Raw genomic sequence first — 21,836 nt, 5'->3', positions numbered from 1 at the left:
TCCATAAACACCTAACGTGTACCATGGGATGGGGAAATAGAGTGTTCCTTATAGTGAAAAGGCACCTGCGTTAATTTCCCAGAGTGAATGTAACAAGGTGTCACAGATGAGTGGCTTAGAATGACAGAAATGTATTGTCTCACTGTTCTGGAGGTTAGAACTCCAAAACTGAGGTGCTGGCAGGGTCATGCTCCCTCAGAAACCTATAGAAGGATCCTTCCTGACCTCTTCCTGGTTTGCTGGAAACCTTTGGCACTTCTCGGCTTGTGGATGCATTGCTCCAATCCTTCAACTTTACATGGTTTTCTCCCTGTGTGTCTTCACATTGTTTTCCCTCTGTAAATATCTGTGTCTGTGCCTAATTTTCCCTTTTCTTTATTTTTGAGACGGAGTCTCACTCTGTCTCCCAGGCTGGAGTGCAGTGGCACGATCTCAGCTAACCACAACCTCTGCCTCCTGGGTTCGAGCAATTCTCCTGCCTCAGCCTCCTGAGTAGCTGGGGTTACAGGTCAATGCCACCATGCCTGGCTAATTTTTGTATTTTTAGTAGAGACAGAGTTTCACTATGTTGTTTAGGCTGGTCTTGAACTCCTGACCTCAAGCAATCTAACTGCCTCAGTCTCCCAAAGTGCTGGGATTACAGGTGTGAGCCCCTGTACCCGGCCCATTTTTCCCTTTTTATAAGGAAACCAGTGATACTGGATTTGGCTCTATCCTAATAATGTCATTTTAATTTGATTGATTCTGTAAATACTCTACTTCTAAATAAGGTCATATTCTGAGTACTGGGGATTAGGACTTCAATATAATTTTTTGAGGGGGGCACAACTCAATACATTATATTTTCATCAAGATTTTAAGAGATTTTCTGGCCTTAAAATATTGAGTATATCTCCTGCTTTTAGAGGGAGGTTCTAGTCACCCATTCTTGGGAAACAGAAAAAATTCAATCTGGCTTCGTATACCATTATGCTACTGATATAATGATAACAGCTGATAAATAATAAGTAATAAAAACTTATTGAGGAACTACTATGAGTTAGGAGCTGTGGGAAGCTCTTTTAATGATATATTGTCATTTAATTCTTCGGTCTACTCTATGGGTTAGAGCCTATTGCTTCTGTTTTACGGGTGAGAAAACAGAAGTACAGAGAGAGCAAAAGTCTTGACATTACCACGTGAACATTTTGCCAACTTCCAAAATCAGAATGTTTTCTCCTCTTGGATGAAGAAGTCCCTTAATTTAAGCCAATCTCCTCCAATCTAGGTAAAGTAGGCATTTAACGCTACTCTCCGACATCCCCTCAACCCCAGGGATTGGAGAGGCTCTATTTATCCACGTTAACCCATATTGGCTTTTAAAAAGGGAAGAGTCAATTTGTGATCAAATCGCATGCTTTATTGAAGAACTAAGAAATAAGAGTAATGGAAAGGACTTCCATTAGAATTCATTTTCCATGTGGCCTCTTGAAAAAATTAGAGTTCTTCACTGATTCACAATTAATCTTTTGTTCTTGACTGGAGTCGCATGGATTCTTTGCAAATTAGAAAGAAATAGAAATTGTGGATGGTATGATTTCCAAGGATTCCGACAGTGACATTTCTGAGGGCGAAGTACCTGAGATGAATTGAGTGATAGCAAATTAATCATTATTATAGTCTAAAATAAGAGGCTTATCCTGAGCCATCGAATGCAAATATGCAAACCTGGAACGCTGTTAGTTAAAACTGTACCGGGAAGAGGGTACCTACTCTGCTCTGGGGGGCCTAGCCAAAGGCATATCAGACCTAAAACTCAGCAGAGATCCGAAGTCTCGAGGAACTGCAACAACCATATTAAACTAGAATATTCTTCTTCCTAAAATGATTTTAACCTTCAGCTGGACTCTGGTGAGTCCTGATTTCTCTTGGGACTCTACTTCATGTTCTAGATCTGAAGAGAAATACCTGAACAACCAATGGAGCAGAGAGCCATCTGGCTCATACTACAGGATTTTTGGGAACCACTGCAGAAGGCATTCTAATGGGAACGGTGTCATTCTTTTCTCGAGTAAAACTCTGTTTTTCTATTTTGTTTTTAAGTTCACAGCAGAATATTATATTGTATAAGCACATACACACAAAACTGAAAATACACGAACATTTTAAAAATAGTTTTCTAATCAAGTAACAGGTTAGTATTTAAAACTATGTTCAATAGTTATTGAGTAGTATGGGAAATAGAAATAAAGGATAAGTAGTTTATTAAACAAATTTTATGTAATCTAAGATCTAGCATTGAGTGTGAAACTAACATACAAAACATTAATAAGCTTCCTAAATATCTTTCAAATTCATCATATTCTCTTTATTCTTCATTGTTTAAGTTTAGGTACTCATTGTTTGCCTTGCCTGTTAGGGCAACCACTTAATTATATTCATCTATAGCTTTGTTCTTCTTTGATTCTATCTCTATTTTCTGGCCAGAATGACTGATGCCATTCTGGTTGACTCCCTCAAAATTAGCCTACTACATATGATTTGTCTGAATCCGTCATGTAATCCTATTCCGTTTGCTATTACTCAGTTCAGAGATGAGCAGACCTGAGGCAATGAAGCCAAGTGAAGTAAAGAGAGGCCTCCTTGTAGCTTCTGAGATAGGCCAATTTCTCCTGCTGGCTGTGAACCAGAAATTATGCTGCCTAAGCCATCTTATGATCATGAAATGATTCCTGATTGATTTAGCAGTTTGAGTTGGGGGCAGGGGGAAGGGCTGTAATTTGCTGTAGAAAATATTGTAATGAGAAGAATTATATAACTGAAAGGGTTGATCAAGAAACACTGTTGTTAAAAACCCTGCCAGAGCACCCTGGTATCTATAGACTAAATTCAAAATTCTTTAATAAGGTAGAGTTAAGCCACGTTAAGATCTGGTCTCAATTCACTTCTACAGCCTCGTTTTCTGCTACTCTCCTCCACATATTATCCTACAGGAATCCCCCGAACATGCCATTCCTTTGGCTCCTGGCAGAGTTTTAGCTTCATACCAAATTATGAATTTTCTTTTGAATTACTTATCTATTTTGAAAGGATTTAGGGAAAACAGATAGGTAAGGAGATAAAATCATCAACTATTACAATCTATTTTGTCACTTTGTTTAGTGAGCGTGTTTTTGCCCTTTATTATTTTAACGTAATACATTGCATTGATTGATTTTGGTATGTTAAACTAACTTTGAATTTCTATGATAAATCTCACTTGGCCATGGTGTATAATCACATTTATATGTTGCTGGATTTGGTTTGCAAGGTTTTGTTGGAGAGTTTTCTATCTGTAGTCATCAGACATGTTGGTCTGTATTTTTCTTCCCTTGGCCAATTTATCTGTAATTTTTCTTTTGTTAAATGTACTTTGGGTGTGATATCTAATATACCATTACCTAATTCAGGCCACAAATAATTATGCCTGTATTTTCTTCTAAGAGTTTTATAGTGTTAGCTTTTAAATCAAGGTCTATACACTTTGAGTTAATTTGTGTATATTCTGTGAGGCAGTGGTCTAACTCCATTCTTTTGCATGCAGATATCCAGTTGTCCTAACACCATTCGTTGAAGAGACTGCTATTTCTTCATTGTGTTGTCTTGTCATGCTAGTGTAAGAACTCATTTTTGGGTTTTTGATCGTGTTCTACGGACTTTTACGTTTATTGTTATGCCAGTGCCACAATGTCTTGATTACCGTACCTTTTAATAACTTTTGAAACTAGGAAGTGTGTGCCTTCCTGTTAGTCCAAACTGAACAAGTTTATAAAATCCCTGCTATTTTGCAGACCTTGGTCAAAGTGAAACATTTCACCGGAGTTCGGGATGTAAGAAACATCCTGCCTAGCCACCTGACCATAAGGCAGACAAAGGCCCAACTAAAGAAACGTCCCTATTATGTCTTGCTGGGCAAAGGTCCAGGAAACACCGCAACGACATCTCGACAAAACAAGGGCCAGAGATCCTTGTTTTGGGATCTAGCAGTATGGCTTGCCGCCGGGCAGGATATTGATAAGATATCAGTATCCTGCCCGGCGGCAAGCCATACTGCTAGGCCCCTCCCATCTGGCCTGTCAGCAGCAGGGGGAGAGGGCTCTGGCGTTATGCTGGTCCCCCACTTCTGTAGGCTGTAAAGGCTGTATTGGCTGTTGAGCCGCGTGTCTTTCTTTAACTCTTGCCTTCCCTTGAAAACCTAGCACATCCTACCTTGTTTTTCTTTTTTAATATTGATTTGACTATTTTGAGTCTTCTCCATGTTCATATGAATGTTAGGATAAGCTTGTCAATTTCTGAAGAAAGTCAGCTGCAATTTAACAGGGGTTGTGTTAAATTGTATATTAATTTGGGGAGTATTACCATCCTAATCTTGTCTTTGATCTATGAACCTAGGATGTCTTTTCATTTGTTTATATATTCTTAAATATCTTTCAACAATGTTTTGGAGTTTGTAATAGACAAGTACTGTACTTCTTTTTAAAAATTTATTTCTAAATTTATAAAGTATAAAGTGAAGTATAGGTATATTTATTCCTTTTCATGTTACTGTAACTGTGTTTTTGTATACAAAAATACAGTTGGTTTTTGTATGTTGGTCATGTATTCTGCCATTTTGTTAAACTTATTTATTAGGTCTAATAGATTTTAATGAATTTTTTTAGCATTTTATACAGGATCAGATAATGTTATTTGTAAAAAGTGTTAGTTTTACTTTTTCCTCAAACTAAATTTTTTTGTTTATTTTTTGCTATCTGATTTTCCTGGATAGAACCGTCAATACAATGTTGAATGTAAGTGGCAAGATATCTTGTTCCTTATCTTAGAGGAAAATGATTCAGTAACTCTTTATCAAGCATTATGTTAACTATAAATTTTTAATAAATGCTCATTTTAGGTTGAAAAATTCCATTCTATATTCCTGGTTTGTCAACTTTTCTAATCATAAAAGGGTGTTCAATTTTGTTAAATGCCTCTTCTATGTCTTTTGAGGTGAAAATGTGGTTTCCAACTTTCATTCTATTAGTAACGTGTAATACATTGATTAGTTTTCATATGTTGAACCAGCTCTGTACCCTTAGGATAAATCCTAACTAGTCATTATAAATAATACTTTTTTTATGTTGCTAGATTCCATTTGCTAATAGTTTTTGAGGATTTATGCATCTATATTCATAATGGATATTGGTCTATAGTTTCCTCTTAATGCAATGTCTTTATTTTATTTTTAATTCCAGCATTCATTGAATCCCTCAGCTTTTAGAGGAATTTTTTATTTTATTTATTTATTTTTATTTTTAAAAATTTATTTATTTAACTTTAGGTGCATACTATATCTGGCATTTCTCCCCTTGTTATCCCTCCCCATCCTCTGCTGTCTCTCCCCTACCCCCTCCAACCGCCCCCAGTGTGTGATGCTCCTCTCCCTGAGTCCACGTGCTCTCATTGTTCAACACCCACCTATGAGTGAGAACATGCAGTGTTTGGCTTTCTGTTCTTGGGTCAGTTTGCTGAGAATGATAGTTTCCAGATTCATCCTAGTACTAGCCTTATAAAATGAGTTAGGAAGTGTTTATTCCTCCTCTCTTTTTTTGGAAAAAGTTTGTAAAGAACTACTATTAATGCTTTAAACCTTTGGTAGAGTTCACAATATATATCTGAGTCTGGACTGTTCTGTATGGAAAGGTTTTGATTACTAATGTGATTATTTAACTTGTGATAGCTGATTTAGGTTTCTATTTCTTCTTGGGTCAGTTTCAGTCATTTGTGTGTTTCTAGAAACTTGTCAATTTCATGTAGGTTATCTAATTTGTTGACATATCATTGTTCAATATTTTTACTTCTATAACATTGCCATTAATGTTTTTTCTTTATAATTATAGTAAATTAAATCTTCTTTCTTTTTTCTTGATCAGTGTGGTTGGTTCATGGTTTGTCATTTTGGGGTTCTTTTTAGAGAATGAGCCTTTGGTTTCATTGTTTTTCTCTGTTGTTTTCCTATCTTTTATTTCACTTATTTCTACTCTAGTCTTTATTATTTTCACTTTAGGTTTAGTTTTCTTTTCCTGATTTTTAAGAAGGAAAGTTGGGTTTCTGATTTGAGATACTTATTCCATTCAAAATGCAGTCTTTACAGCTTTACATTTTCCAATATTTTTTCATAAACTCACTGTTCTATTTTTCTTTCTTTCTCTCTTCTTTCCTTATGTGATCACCATTTTTGTTTCAAAGGTATCTGAAGCTCTGTTCATGTTTCTTCATTTGTTTTCATTCTGTTTCATCGAATGAGTAATTTCAATTGATCTATTGTCAAGTTTGTGGATTATTTCTTCTACCAGCTCAAATTTTCTGTTGAGATCCTTGAGTAAAATTTTCATTTTAGTTATTATAATTTTCTGCTCTACAGTTTCTATTTGATTCTTTTTGAAAAATAGTTTGTATTTTACATCATCATTAATATTCTCTTTTTGGTGAGACATTGCATTCATACTTTTAGTTTTATTAGACTTCTAAAAGCTTCTTTGTGTTTATTCGTAATTGCTGATTTAAAGTTTCTTTTTTTCTAGTAACCCCAACAGACTTTTTTGGGAAAATTTTTATTGATTGCTTTTCCCCTGTATTTAGGCTACACTTTTCTGTTTCTTTGCATATTTTATATTTTTACTTGTTAAAAATTGAACATTTAAAATAATATAGTGTGGCAACATTGTAAATCATAGCCCTCTAGGGTTTTTTTTTTTTAAATGGTACTTTAGGTTCTGGGGTACATGAGCAGATCATGCGTGATTGTTGCTTAGGTAAATATACGGCAAGGTGGTTTGCTGCCTTCATTCCCCCCATCACCTATATCTGGTATTTTTCCCCATGTTATCCCTCCTCTAGACCCCACAACTGACTGCAGTGTGTGATGCTCCTCTCCCGGTCCACTTGTTCTCATTGTTCAACACCTGTCTATCAGTGAGAAAATGCAGTATTTGGTTTTCTGTTCTTGTGTCAGTTTGCTGAGAATGATGGTTTCCAGATTCATCCATGTCCCTATGAAGGACACAAACTCATCGTTTTTATGGCTGCATAGTATTCCATGGTATATATGTGCCACATTTTCTTTATCCAGTCTATTGGTGATGGGTTGGTTCCAAGTCTTTGCTATTGTACACAGCGCCACAATGAATATACGTGTGCATGTGTCTTTATAGTATAACAATTTATAATCCTTTGGGTATATACCCAGTAATGGGATTGCTGGGTCAAATGGAATTTCTATTTCTAGGTCATTGAGGAATCACCACACTGTCTTCCACAATGGTTGCACTAATTTACACTCCCACCAACGGTGTAAAAGTGTTCCTATTTCTCCACATCCTCTCCAGCATCTGTTGTCTCCTGATTTTTTTAATGATTGCCATTCTAACTGGCATGAAATGGTATCTCAATGTGGTTTTGATTTTCATTTCTCTAATGACCAGTGATAGTGAACATTTTTTTCATATTTGTTGGCCTCATATATGTCTTCTTTTGTGAAGTGTCTGTTCATATCCTTCTTCCACTTTTGAATGGGTGTGTTTATTTATTTATTTTTTATTGTAAATCTGTTTTAGTTCTTTGTAGATTCTGGATATTAGCCCTTTGTCAGATGGGTAGATTGCAAAAATTTTTTCCCATTCTGTTGGTTGCCACTTCACTCTAATAATTGTTTCTTTTGCTGTGCAGAAGCTCTGAAGTTTAATTAGGTCCCATTTGTCTGTTTTGGCTTTGGTTGCCATTGTTTCAGTGTTCTAGCCATGAAGTCCTTGCCTCTGCCTATGTCCTGAATGGTTTTGCCAAGGTTTTCCTCTAGGGTTTTTATGGTGTTAGGTCTTATGTTTAGATCTTTAATCCATCTGGAGTTAATTTTAGTATAAGGTGTCAGGAAGGGGTTCAGTTTCTGTGTTCTGCACATTGCTAGCCAGGATTCCCAACACCATTTATTAAACAGGGAATCCTTTCCCTATTGCTTATTGTGAGGTTTGTCAAAGATCAGATGATTGTAGATGTGTGGTGTTGCTTCTGAGACTTCTGTACTATTCCATTGGTCTAGGTCTCTGTTTTGGTACCAGTACCATGCTGTTTTGATGACTGTGGCCTTATAATATAGTTTGAAGTCAGGCAGCGTGATGCCTCCAGCTTTGTTCTTTTTGCTTAGGATTATTTTGGCTATGCGGGCTCTCTTTTGGTTCCATATGAATTTTGAAGTGTTTTTTTTTTTCTAGTTCTGTGAAGAAGGTCATTGGTAGCTTGATGGGGATAGCATTAAATTTATAAATTACTTTTGGCAGTATGGCCATTTTCATGATATTGATTCTTCCCAACCATGAGCATGGAATGTTTTTCCATCTGTTTGTGTCCTCTCTTATTTCCTTGAGCAGTGGTTTGTAGTTCTTCTTGAAGAAGTCCTTTATATCCTTTGTTAGTTGTATTCCTAGGTATTTTATTCTCTCTGTAGCAATTGTGAATGGCAGTTTGCTTTTGATGTGGCTCTCTGTTAGTCTGTTATTGGTGTATAGGAATGCTTAGGGTTTTTGCTCATTGATTTTGTATCCTGAGACTTTGCTGAAGTTGCTTATCAGTTTCAGGAGATTTTGGGCTGAGACGATGGGGTCTTCTAAATATACAATCATATCATCTGCAAATAGACACAGTTTGACTTTCTCTTTTCCTAACTGAATAATCTTTATTTCTTTTTCTTTCACGATTGCTCTGGCTAGCCAATACTATATTGAATAGAAGTGGTGAGAGAGGGCATCCTTGTCTTGTGCTAGATTTCAAAGGGAATGCTTCCAGTTTTTGCCCATTCAGTATGATATTGGCTGTGGGTTTCTCATAAATAGCCTTTATTATTTTGTGATACGTTCCATCAATACCTAGTTTATTGAGGGTTTTAGCATAAAGGGCTGTTGAATTTGGTCAAAGCCCTTCTCTGCATCTATTTAGATAATCATGTGGTTTTTGTCTTTGGTTCTGTTTATGTGATGGATTACATTTATAGACTCGTGTATATTGAACCAGCCTTGCATCCTTGGGATGAAGCTTACTTGATCGTGATGAATAAGCTTTTTGATTCACTCTTGCATTTGGTTTGCTAGTATTTTATTGAAGATGTTTGCTTCGATGTTAATCATGGATATTGGCCTGAAGTTTTCTTTTTTAGTTGAGTCTCTGCCAGGTTTTGGTATTAGGATGATGTTGGTCTCATAAAAAGAGTTAGGGAGGATTCCCTCTTTTTGTATTATTTGCAACAGTTTCAGAAGGAATGGTACCAGCTCCTCTTTGTACATCTGGTAGAATTCGGCTGTAAACCCATCTGGACCTGGACTTTTTTTTTTGTTGGTAGGCTATTAATTGCTGCCTCAACTTTGGCCCTTGTTATTGGTCTACTCAGGATTTCAACTTCTTCCTGGTTTAGTCTTGAGAGAGTGCAAGTGTCCAGGAATTTATCCATTTCTTCCAGATTTACTGGTTTGTGTGCATAGAGTTGTTTGTAGTAACCTCTGATGGTAGTTCACATTTCTGTGGAATTTGTGGTGATGTCCCCTTTATTGTTTTTTATTGCATCTACTTGATTCTTCTCTCTTTTCTTTTTTATTAATCTGGCTAGTGGTCTATCTATTTTGTTGATATTTTCAAAAAACCAGCTCCTGGATTTGTTGATTTTTTGAAGGGTATTTTGTGTCTCTATTTCCTTCAGTTCTGCTCTGATCTTAGTTATTTCTTGTCTGCCAGCTTTTGAGTTTTTTTTTATATTGCTCCTCTAACTCTTTCAATTTTGATGATAGGCTGTCAATTTTGATCTTTCCTTGCACCTCATGTGGGCATTTGTTGCTATGAATTACCCTCTAGACACTGCTTTAACTGTGTCCCAGAGATTCTTGTATGTTGTGTCTTTGTTCTCATTGGTTTTGAAGAACATCTTTATTTCTGCCTTCATTTCATTGATAATCCAGTTGACATTCAGGAGCCAGTTGTTCAGTTTACATGAAGTTTTTGAACTTTCCATGAAGTTTTAGAAGTTTTGAGTTAGTTTCTAATCCTGAGTTCTAATTTGATTGTACTGTGGTCTGATAGACTGTTAAGATTTCCATTCTTTTGCATTTGCTAAGGAGTGATATACTTCCAATTATGTGGTAGATTTTAGGGTAAGTGCGATGTGGTGCTGAGAAGAATGTATGTTCTGTGGATTTGGGGTGGAGAGTTCTGTGGGTTCGCTTGGTCCAGATCTGCATTCAAGTCCTGGATTTCATTGTTGATTTTTTTGTCTTGTTGATCGGTCTAATACTGACATCAGAGTGTTAAAGTCCCCCACTATTATTGTGCAGGGGTCTAAATCTCTTTGTAGGTCATTAAGGACTTGCTTTATGTATCTGGGTGCTCCTGTATTGGGTGAATACATATTTAGGATAGTTAGCTCTTCTTGTTGTATTGATCCTTTTACCATTATGTAATGCCCTTCTTTGTCTCTTTTGATTTTTGTTAGTAAGACTAGGATTGCCACCCCTGTTTTTTTTTTTTTTTTCTCTCCATTTGCTTGGTAAATCTTATTCCATCCCTCTATTTTGAGTGTATGTGTGTCTTCGTATGTGAGATGGGTTTCCTGAATACAGCACGCTGATGGGTTCTGACTTTTTATTCAGTTTGCCAGTCTGTGTCTTTTGATTGGGGCATTTAGTCTGTTTACATTTAAGGTTATACTGTTATGTGTGAATTTGATCCTGCAATTTTGTTACTGGTTAGTTGTTTTGCCCTTTGGTTGGCATAATTTTTTATTGTGTTGTTGGTCTTTACCATTTGGTTCTTTTTTGCAGTGGCTGGTACTAGTTGTTCCTTTCTGTGTTTAGTGCTTCCTGCAGGAGCTCTTGTAGGGCAGGTCTGGTAATGACAGCAATTGCTTATCTGTAAAGGATTTTATTTCTCCTTCACTTATGAAGCTTAGTTTGGCTGGATATGAAATTCTGGGTTGAAAGTTCTTTTCTTTGAGGATGTTGAATATTGGCCCCTACTCTCTTCTAGCATGTAGGGTTTCTGGTGAGAGATCTACTGTGAGTCTGATAAGCTTCCCTTTGTGGGTGACCAGACCTTACTCTCTGGCTGCCCTTAGCATGTTTTCCTTCATTTCCACCCAGGGTGGATTCCACCCTGACGATTATGTGCCTTGGGGTTGCTCTTCTAGAGGAGTATTGTGTTGTTCTCTGTATTTCCTGTATTTGAATATTGTCCTGCCTTGCTAGGTTGGTGAGGTTCTCCTGGATAATATCCTGAAGAGTGTTTTCCAGCTTGGATTCGTTATCCTTGTCACATTCAGGTACACTGATCAAGTGTAGATTAGGTCTTTTCACATAATCCCATATTTCTTAGAGGCTTTGTTCATTTCTTTTTACTCTTTTATCTGTTTTTTTGCCTTCTTGTTTTATTTCATTGAGTTCATCTTCAATCTCTGATATCCTTTCTTCTGTTTCATCAATCTGGCTATTAAAACTTGTGTATGCTTCACAAAGTTCTTGTGCTGTGTTTTTCAACTCCATCGAGTCATTTATGTTCTCTAAGCTGGTTATTCTAGTTAGCATTTCATCTAACCTTTTTTTCAAGGTTTTAAGTTTCTTCAAGGTTAGAAAATGTTCCTTTGGCTCAGAGAAGTTTGTTATTATCCACCTTCTGAAGCCTGCTTCTGTCATTTTGTGAAATTTGTTCTCCATCCTGCTTTGTTCCCTTGCTGGTGAGGAGTTGTGATCTCATGGTGGGGGCAGGGGAAGCATTCTGGTTTTGTATGGGTTCATCCTTTTTGTGCTGGTTTCTTCCCATCTTGTTGGATTTATCTAGTTTTGATCTCAGGTAGCTGCTTGGGGAGGCGGTCTTTCCTTTGTCTGCCTGCAGAGGTGCTGCTGGGCAGCCAGGGATTCAGTGGAACTGCTGTGTATTTTCCCTGTGTCTTTTATTTACTCAAGAAAATTAGTCTGCAATGGTGGTTGCCCTTTCCCCTGCCAAGCTCAGTTGTTCCTGGTCACTCTCTACCTGATGATCTGGCTGTGAAACTCTGAAGTAAGAGTTTTTTAGCCTGCTAGGCTTTGTGGGGGAGAGACCCATCCTGCTGTATGGCCTATTTCCCTACTTTCAGTTTCCCTTCTTTCTGGGGTTGAGTAGCTCCGTCCCACTGGCTTTCTGGCTTTCTTGTCATCAGCCAGTGCTTCTGCCTAGATCTGTGCAGACAGCCCCGGCACCGGCCAAAGTTGCTGTTCTGCCCTGTTCAGGCAGCTTGCAGAGGCTTTTCAGCCCAGTGAAGATCTCCTGTTCTGTGGGTTGTAGAGAGCTTGGGTGGAGTGCTGTATCTGAACCAAAGTTCCAGAGGGGAGATCCCCTAGTCCTCCAGTCAGTTCACGCACCACCTGGGTGGGGCAGTGCCCTGCCTTGCCTCAACTTGCCCTATTTGGTTTATACCCACTGTCCAACCAGACCCACAAAATGAACCTGGTACCTTGTTTGGAATTGTGGAGACCACTCGACTTCTGCATCTCTCTTGCTGGGAGTTGCATTTTGGAGCTGCCTCTTATTCAGCCATCTTGGGACCCCCCAGGGGTTGGTTTTATTATTGTTTTTGTTATTTTGCTTTGTTAACTTAGTGATCAGCTAGTGATTAGACATAGATTTACTTAATTCTCTAGAACCAGTAAGTTTCCTAGACTTTGGTGAAAGATTGTGTGTGTGTGTGCATGTTTGTATGTGTTTGTGTTGGGGTAAGGCTTTAAAGCTCTGGGAGTGTTTGGAACTCTGCCTTAGCTATCACTTTCTGCTTTTATCATAAAAGCAGAAGATGGGTTGTGAGGGATGGGACTGGACAAGTTACAATATCACAGAGCTCACTGTTCTTACCATTATTCAGCCATTTAACTTGAATGGTTGAATTGGATTTCCTTCAGGTCAGCGGGAGGTTGGAGGTTAGGGCATTTGCAGGTCTTTTCTTGGCATATACACATCCCTGCATATGCATGTGACCTTTTATGTTTCCAGATATTGTCATAATTTCAAAATATTCTATGGACATCTTACTGCTCAGTTTTTTTTTAATGTGATCTTTTGTTTGCCACAACTGTTATCTCTGCCCCAGGCAGCTGTGATGTTAAATGCTATTGATAGTTCTGACAACCCAGAAAGAAAAGCTGTTTACAGTGTCTGTGCTCTGAGTGAAATTAAATTAAAAAGTCTTGCCAGTGGGGATTTCTGGGGAGCTGCCAGACAAGTTAACAACAATTCTCTGAGAATGGGGCTTCTTGGGGGCACTTAAGTCCCATTTTGCCCTTTCCTATGGTTGTTAGGCTGGTTTTCCTCCACAGGTACTATGGTTGCAAGGTTGATACTTTTAAAGGCTACTGAGGAGATAGGGTGAGATGGATGGGAATAGGGCAAGCTGCAATACCATGGAGCTTACCGTTCTTACCATGATTTGGCTATTTAATTTGAATAAATGCTTCCTGGAATGTTGTAGGTCTTTGACTAATTTCCAAAGTTCTGAGAAAGTTGATTTTGACAACTTTTTCAGTATTCTCATTGCTTTTATTGAGGAATGGGTTTTTGGAGTTTCTTACTGTTCTATTCTAGAAGTACTCTTTTCAGTGTCCTCTAAAATGTTTATTTTCTGAAGGCATTTGATATTCCAAATGTTGGAAACCAGTATTTCAAAACTAAATTTGAATTTCTGGGTTTATAACAGTCAGTATCCCCATATTACCAGTATGATCTCTGAAACCTTTTTGGTCTATATATTTCCTTTATTAATCTCCCGGGAGATGTAAGTCTAAAAGAATTCTACATAGTTTTGCATAGCAAGTTGTTTGACTTCAATTCCACACAATATCAGGGAGAAGATATTTCAGAATGTTTCCAAATGCTCTTGACCTTACTTTTGAAGCAACACTCCTGTTTTCCAAGTCTTACTTCGAACTCTCAAGAGAGCCCTTAATATAAACTGCCTTTGTCTTGATTTAACTGCCAGAAACAAAGTTACTCACTGTCTTCAGTGTATTTTTCATGACGAAATGCTTCTGTAACCCAACGGATGATTATGATTACAATGGTCATCTCTAAGATGGTGCAGAGTAGTAAATATTGTAAAAGTATCATACCAGCCATCTGAATAAAGAAAAATCTTCATATTAACCACTTAAAATTATACAAGATCAACATTTAGAAAATAGGGAGTGAATATTCATCCTAGCACTCTCATACAATTATGAGTATTTTTGGGTATTTTCATAACAACGAAGTATGTTTTAAATTTTTGGAGTACTTACATACCATCCTCCTGTATTAATTTCCTAGGGCAATATAATAGAGTACCACAAACTGGGTGGCTTAACACAACAGAATTTTATTGTCTTATGGGTCTGGATGCCAAAAGTTCAAAATAAATTTATTGGCAGGATCATGCTCTTTCTGAGGCTTATAGGAGAGAATCCTCCCTTATCTCTTCAAGGTTCTGGTAGCTCCAGGTGTTCCTTGACTTGTAATAGTATAACTCTTATCTCTGCCTCTATGTTCAGATGGTGATATGGTTCATCTCTGTGTCCCCACCCAAATCTCATTTTGAACTGTAGTCCCCATGTGTTGAGGGAGGGACCTGATGGGAGGTGATTAGATCATAGGGGTGGTTCCCCCATGCTGTTCTCATAAGAGTGAGTAAGTTATGAGATCTGATGGTTGAAAAGTCTGTGGCAATTCTCCCTTTACTCTCTCTCCTGCCTCCTGTAGAAGAAGGTACTTGCTTCACCTTTGCCTTCCACTATGTTTGTATGTTTTATGAGGCTTACCCAGCCATGTGGCACTGTGACCCAATTAACCCTGTTTACTTTTAAATTACCCAGTCTCAGGCAGCTCTTTATAGCAGTGTGAAAATGAACTAATGCAGGAAATTGGCACCAGGAGTGGGCTACTGCTATAAAGATAAGCTGAAAATGTGGAAGCAACTTTGGAACTGGGTAATAGGCAGAGGTTGGAACAGTTTTGAGGGCTCAGAAGAAGACAGGAAGATGTGGGGAAGTTTGGAACTTCCTAGAGACTTGTTGAATGATTTTGACTGAAATGCTGATAGTAATGTGGACAATGAAGTCCAGGCTGAGGTGGTCTCATATGGAGATGAGGAACTTACTGGGAACTGGAGCAAAGGTCAGTCTTCTCATGTTTCAGCAAAGAGACTGGTGGCATTTTGCTCCTGTCCTAGAGACCTGTGGAACTTTGAGCTTAAGAGAGATGTTTTAGGGTATCTGGTGGAAAAATTTCTAAGCACCAAAGCGTTTAAGAGATAGCCTGGTTTTTTTCTAAAAGCATATTCCCATATGTGTGAAGAAAGATGATCTGAAACTGGAAGTTGTGTTTAAAAGGGAAGCAGAGTATAAAAGTTTGGAAGATTTGCAGCCTGATCATGTGGTAGAAAAGGAAAACTCTTTCTGGAGAGAATTGTAAGCCAGCTGCAGAAATTTGTAAGGAACCAAATATTAATAGCCAAGACAATGGGGAAAATGTCTTCAGGGAATGTCAGACATCTTCACTGCAGGCCTTCCCATCACAGGCCTGGAGGCCTAGGAGGAAAAAATGGTTTTGTGGGCCAGGCCCAGGGACCCTGCTGCTGCTCTGTGCAGTCTCAGGGCTTGGTGCCTCCCAGCCATACCAGCTCCAGCTGCGGCTAAAATGGGCCAATGTATGGCTTGAGCTGTTGCTCCAGAGGAAGCAAGCCCCAAGCCTTGGTGGCTTTCAGGTGGTATTGGGCCTGTGGGTGTGCAGAGGTCAGGAGTTGAGGCTTGCTGGCCTCCACCTAGATTTCAGAGGATGTATGAAAATGCCTGGATGTCCAGGAAGAAGTCTGTGGCAGGGGTGGATTCCTCATGGAGAACCTCTACTAGAGTACTGCAGAGTGGAAATGTGGGCTTGAGGCCTCCACAGAGTCCCCACTGGGGCATTGCCCACTAGACCTGTGAGAAGAGGGCCACCCTTTTCCAGACCCCAGAATGGTAAGTCCACTGACAGCCTGCACAGTGCCCCTGGAAAAGCTGTAGGCACTCAACATTAGTCCATGAAAGCAGCTGCAGGGGCTTTACCTTGCAGAGTCACAGGGGTGGAGCTACCCAAGGCCTTGGGAGCCCACCTCTTCCATCAGTGTGTCCTGGATGTAAGACATGGGGAGATCATTTTAAGCTTTAGGATTTAGTAACTGCCCTGCTGGGTTTCAGACTTATATGGGACCCGTGGCCCCTTTGGTTTGGCCAATTTGTTCCATTTGAAATGGGAACATTTACCCAATGCCCATACCTCTCATTGTACCTTGGAAGTAATTAACTTGTTTTTGATTTTACAGGCTCAGTGGAAGGAACCTGCCTTGTCTCAGATGAGACTTTGGACTTGAACTTTTGAGTTAATGCTGGAATGAGTTAAGGCTTTGGGGGACTGTTGGGAAGGCATGATTGTGTTTTGAAATGTGAGAAGGAGATGAGATTTGAGAGGGGCCAGGGATGGAATCATATGGCTTGGCTCTATGTCCCCACCCAAATCTTGTCTTGAATTATAATCCCCACATGTTGAGGGAGTGATCTGGTGGGAGGTGATTGGATCATGGGGGTGGCTCCCCCATGATGTTTCATGATGGTGAGTGAGTTCTTATGAGATATGATGGTTTAAAAGTCTGTAGTTGTTCTCTCTTTGCTCTCTCTCTCTCTCCTGCCTCCTTGTGAAGAAGGTACTTGCTTCTCCTTTGCCTCCTGCCATAGGCCTCCCCAGCCATGCAAAACTGTGAGTAAATTAAAGCTCTTTTCTTTATAAATTACTCAGTCTCAGGCAGTTCTTTATAGCAATGTGAAAATGTGCTAATACATTGTGCTATCTTCCTTATGTACCTATGTCCAAATTTCTTCTTATAAGAACATCAATCATACTGGATTAATGGCCTACCTACTCCTGTATGACCTCACCTTAATTTAGCTGATTATACCTGGAATAATCCCATTCCCCAAAAATGTTACATTCTGAGGTACTATGGGTTAGGATTGCGACATATATGTTTTGGGGACATAATTCAACCATAACCGTCTGCCTCTAGTTCCTTTCCATTTATGTCCTTCCTGTGTGCAAAATATATTCAGCAGATTCCAACATCCCCAAAAGTTTTAACTCATTCTAGAATCAACACTATGTCCAAACTTGTCCTAAATATTATAACATGAAAAATCCTCAAATCTCATCGTCTATATCAGTTATAGCATCTAGAGTTCATGCTATAAATCATCACTTATAGCATGTTCATCTTGGGGCAAAATTCCTCAGTATCTGTGGACATGTGAAACCAGAAAACAAGTAATCTGCTTCTAAAATACAATGGTGGAACTGGCGTAGGATAGATATTTCCAATTCCAAAAGAAAAAATGAGAAAGAAAGAAGTGGGCAGGGGACCTAAGCAAGTCCAAAACCCAATAGAGAAAATTTCGTTATATTTTAAGGCCTGAGGATAATCCTCTATGGTTCTGTCTTCTGGGTCTGCTGGGGAGACAGCCCTATCCTTTGACACCCTGGGGTGATGACCCCACTCCCTCAGCCCACTGGGCAGTATTTTAATGCTTTAGGCTATTGTTGTCTCGGCCTGTATTATATAAAAACACAAATACTTCTGACATAAAATGTGTTTTTAATTTTACCTTCTTCTTGGTTTTCTCTCTTGCTTATGTAACTAATATATTAGTTCTACACTTTATGCTAATTTTAATGGTTTTTATATATACATTCTTAATCTATGATTTATTTTTATATGTGGTAGAAAGTAGGTGTTCATGATTATTTTCTTGGAAATGGATAGCTTATTGATCTAATACTGTTTTTTTCCCCCAATTTCATTTTTTCCCTATTGACTGGTAATGTTATCACCCATAAAATAATATGTGTTCACTTATACTTAGATTTATTTCCCGACTTTCTATTCTATTCTTTGTTAAGTTTTCCTTTTAGTGTGTAAATATTATACCATTTTTATCATGGTCTAATAACAAGTTTTAGTATCTAGTGCTGCAGCAAGTTCTCTGATCCTCCTCAATCATTATATATCTATCCAGATGCATTTTACAGTAATTTTATTGTATTACTTTCAAAATGCTGTTGAGATTCTAAATGGAATTGCATCACAAGTACGTGTTAATTTGCAGAAACTTGCAATTTTACGATTTTGTAAATTCTCATTCAAGAACATAATTTTTCAAAGTGATCAGTCTTTTTAAAATGCTTCTTATTACACTCTTACAGTTTTGCTCTTATTCTGATTGGGTTATTTCTTATTTTTTCCATTTCAATATTTAAGTGGTTATTTCTAGCATAAAGACAATCTATTAATTTCGCAGGTTTTTCTTTCATTTGGCTCCCTTTCTAAACTGTTGGACTTCTGCAGTGGTTTTTCAGGTAAGTCTTTGGGGTTTCTAAGTATTCTATCATTTTATCTTAATGATAATTTTATATCTCTCTTTGAGGTTTATAGTGCATCAAAATTTTTGAGAAAAACTAATTTTTCAATATGTGTACAGCAAGAATTTAGAGAAAATACAGTTTATTTTTACGTTTCTATGACAAAGATAATTGACACATTTGGTGGCCTTTTCTATGCCTTACTCACTTCGACACACATCATTCACCATTATTTTTCATTTACATTACATTTTGATCTAATTATTATTAAAATTGGTACTTACATTTGACCAATTGTATGTAGTTGCATTTGATTCAAAAGTTGCAATCTCAATGCTTAATACAAATATACCAAGTGAAGTCACACAAACAGTTATGCTGTTCATTACAATTGCTACAGTAAGCTGTAATAGATATACAGAGAAAAACTGGTTATGGACAGCATAAACAGATGTTGATGAAGCAATCAGTCTGTCCTACTGGCTAGAGCATTCAAGTTAAAGTTTTTAAAAATATGACTTGAATGAGAATTTACAAAATCGTAAAATTGCAAGTTTCTGCAAATTAACATGTACTTGTGATGCAATTCCATTTAGAATGGAATATCTTCACAGAGGTTGATATCAGGACTCTGCCTCAAATTTGTCTAGAAACCAGTAGGATAAAAAAATTTTCCGAGGAAATATTTATTTATTAATTCATTACACAGTGCCTACAATGTGCTAAACCTCAAGTTTCTACTCAAGAAGCTTATAATCTAATGGGGGAGACATAATTACAGACATAATTTCATTTAATAAGATTTAACAAATGTCATGCTATGAATAAGCTTCAAGTTTAAGATTTGTCAGTGTCATTCCTTTAGCAATGTTACTTTGCTACTGAAAACCTTTCAGTGACTCCCAATTTCCTTCGAGGAAGCATCTACATTCTTCTGAATGGCACTGAGAGTCTGGCATGAATTGTAAAAGAAGGCTCTGCTCCTTGGAGTAGGGGCTTCATATATTTTTATGTATGTGTGAGGGATAGTTATATGTTAAAAAGGAGGGGTTTTTTTTGGTAATAATGGGAAGAAGGGTGTGATTTGATGCTTGTCAACCAAAGGAAAAGACTTAAGTGGATATATAAATTTTTGGTTGTCTAGTGGGCAGTCTTCTTCCTATTTTGAGGGTTCTCCTAATTGGTTTAGTCTTCATGAAAGAAGTTTATCAAATGTCTACTGTGAAAACTAGAGGAGGGAGATCCTTTCTCTCTCCAATCTCTTAGTGTTATGTCCAAAGCATGGCCAGCAATATTCTTTTCTCATGAATTGTAATTTTAAGCAAGTGACTTAAAGATGAAAAAATACTAAAATTCATTCTTAGAAAAGGCACCTGTGATGTTATGCAGTGGGGAAATGGTGATCTTGAGTGTTAGAGGGCAGCTATGATGTCTTCTGGTGATAACACCCTGGTCCTTCACCTCCTGCAAAGGACCTGGTGCTATAATCCTGACATCTTCCTAATATATCCTGTCTGTGCTTAATATAGCCATATTCAGTTCACAATAATGGACAAAACTGGGAAAGTATATTATGGAAGAAAGAACAGTATGTACAAAATTTCAGAAGCATGGGAAAGCAGGTCTTCAGGGGAATATCTGGCACTTGGTATGGCTGGAATGTGGAGTGTTAAAAGGGATTTGGATAACATGTGGCTAGACAGGTGAGCAGGTGCTACATGATGAATAATCTAGTATGATGTAATAAGAATTTTCAATTTTAGCTTTGTGGATATGTAGATCTATGCTGCTGGAGTTGTCAACTAGAAAGATTTCCTCTTTAGTACAAAGTCAGGTTGTGGAATGTTTATAATGCCCCTGCACACTTACCCTATGTCCATTAATGAGGATAGAGAGGCTTATCAACCAGGATAACTTATAGAAGATATCTATGTTCCTAAAAATTCTTATAAATTATTTATAGAAATTAAGTGTACAACATTATTACTTTTGGAGAGTCCCACTTCCAGCATAAGAATGGGAGGAACTCTGAACCAACTACCCAGCCAAATTTGTGAAAATTATTTCAAAAACCTTAATCATTTAAAACCTCTGTACTCTGTAAGCATTTTTAATGGCATATGGCAAGTAAAAGAACATTTATTCAAGAAAATCTACTCAGTAAAAACTGTAAGAGTTTCTGGTATGGCTTCCAAACCAAGACCTGCATCCTCCCTCCCTCCTCTGAGATCAGCAAGACCACTCTAGGTTGGTATAGCCAAAACCACAGGGCTCCCTTTCTTCCCTGTTCCCAGTCAGAGTGCTATATTATCTTCTCAGGAAGCGTAGGACATCAAATTAGCCTTTCCAATTCTGCCCAAATACTTGCGCTGAGGCTAAGTGCCAGGTGAATGCAGCCAAGAGATGAGTGATCTCTTCTATCCAGGTTTTACTCATAGGATGTAGACTTTATTTTAGATGTGGCACCACTGAGAATACTGGGCTCTAATTGCCCTCATTCTAGCTTTTAGGGTAGGGGTTTCACATCATGAGAGGCAAGTTATGGGGAACTGGGGCTTCTGTCCCCTCCCCCATTCACCAAACCCTCCACTCTTAAAAGAGAAAGACTCCATTGTTCCTGTCCACCTCCTCACCTCTGTACCAGATCCTTCGCTCAGAGATTTTGGGAGAGAAATAGAAATTTTTCACTCTGTTCCCAAAGGATATGACTTCATTTATAGCATGTGGAGAAGTTAGGCCTACACGTACTCTCAAAAACAGTGGAAGTTGTGGTAAAAGGCACTTGGTAGGTGTTCATAGATAAATTTTTGAGATACAGGATAAACTGTAGGCCCACTAGTTTGCAAAATACAGGGCCACGTGTGTACCTATGCAACTATCTTGCATGTTCTGCACGTGTACCCCAAAACCTAAAATGCAATTAAAAAAAAAGAAATGGGAAAAGGAAAAGCTAGAAAGAGCCCTTTTGGAGTCAGAACAAATCTCAAACATTGATTTTGGGAGCTATCCCCTCAAAGAAGCTCAAATTCATTTGGGTTAGTCTGTGAAGCACTTTTTGCCCCCGAACAACCAGCAAGCAATTAGTAGAGCTTAACAGCTGGGTATGGTTAGGAAAAGAGACAAGGAGAGTCTTTGCAAGATAAATGTCATCCCAGGGCAACTGTGGGCACACACAAGCCTGCACACTGTGAGGGGCAACATCAAAGCTTAACATTGAGGAGGGAGAAATACACTTTACTGAAACAACCAAGGCAGTGGTTTTTCTTTTTTAATCAAGCAATTAACAGTAAGTCCTGGTGTGGGGGATGAGTACCCAGAGTTGCTATATTATCTAAAACGCCCAGTTTCCAACAAAACAATTATAT

General features: G+C 38.1%; 1 protein-coding gene across 3 annotated transcripts in view; it reads right to left on the bottom strand.

The window, feature by feature from the left end:
* Positions 1 to 1,379: 1,379 nt before the first annotated feature.
* Positions 1,380 to 21,836, bottom strand: part of LOC103796335 (uncharacterized) — a 60,294-nt gene continuing 39,837 nt past the window's right edge. For 2 of the 3 annotated variants that reach the window (XM_009008255.5, XM_035262832.3), the window contains exons 6-8: positions 18,756 to 18,875; positions 14,049 to 14,169; positions 1,380 to 1,618 (exon numbers count right to left, since the gene is read on the bottom strand). In XM_009008255.5, the coding sequence (XP_009006503.1) occupies positions 1,545 to 1,618; positions 14,049 to 14,169; positions 18,756 to 18,875 (315 nt within the window). In that variant the 3' untranslated portion in view covers positions 1,380 to 1,544. The remainder of the gene's footprint in view (positions 1,619 to 14,048; positions 14,170 to 18,755; positions 18,876 to 21,836) is intronic. The other variant, XM_035262835.3, reaches the window with a different exon arrangement.

The sequence above is a fragment of the Callithrix jacchus genome, chromosome 10 (genome assembly GCF_049354715.1).
Source record: "Callithrix jacchus isolate 240 chromosome 10, calJac240_pri, whole genome shotgun sequence".
Lineage (NCBI taxonomy): Eukaryota > Metazoa > Chordata > Mammalia > Primates > Cebidae > Callithrix > Callithrix jacchus.
Note: the sequence above shows the minus strand (reverse complement) of the source record. Positions and strands in the feature narration are given on the sequence as shown.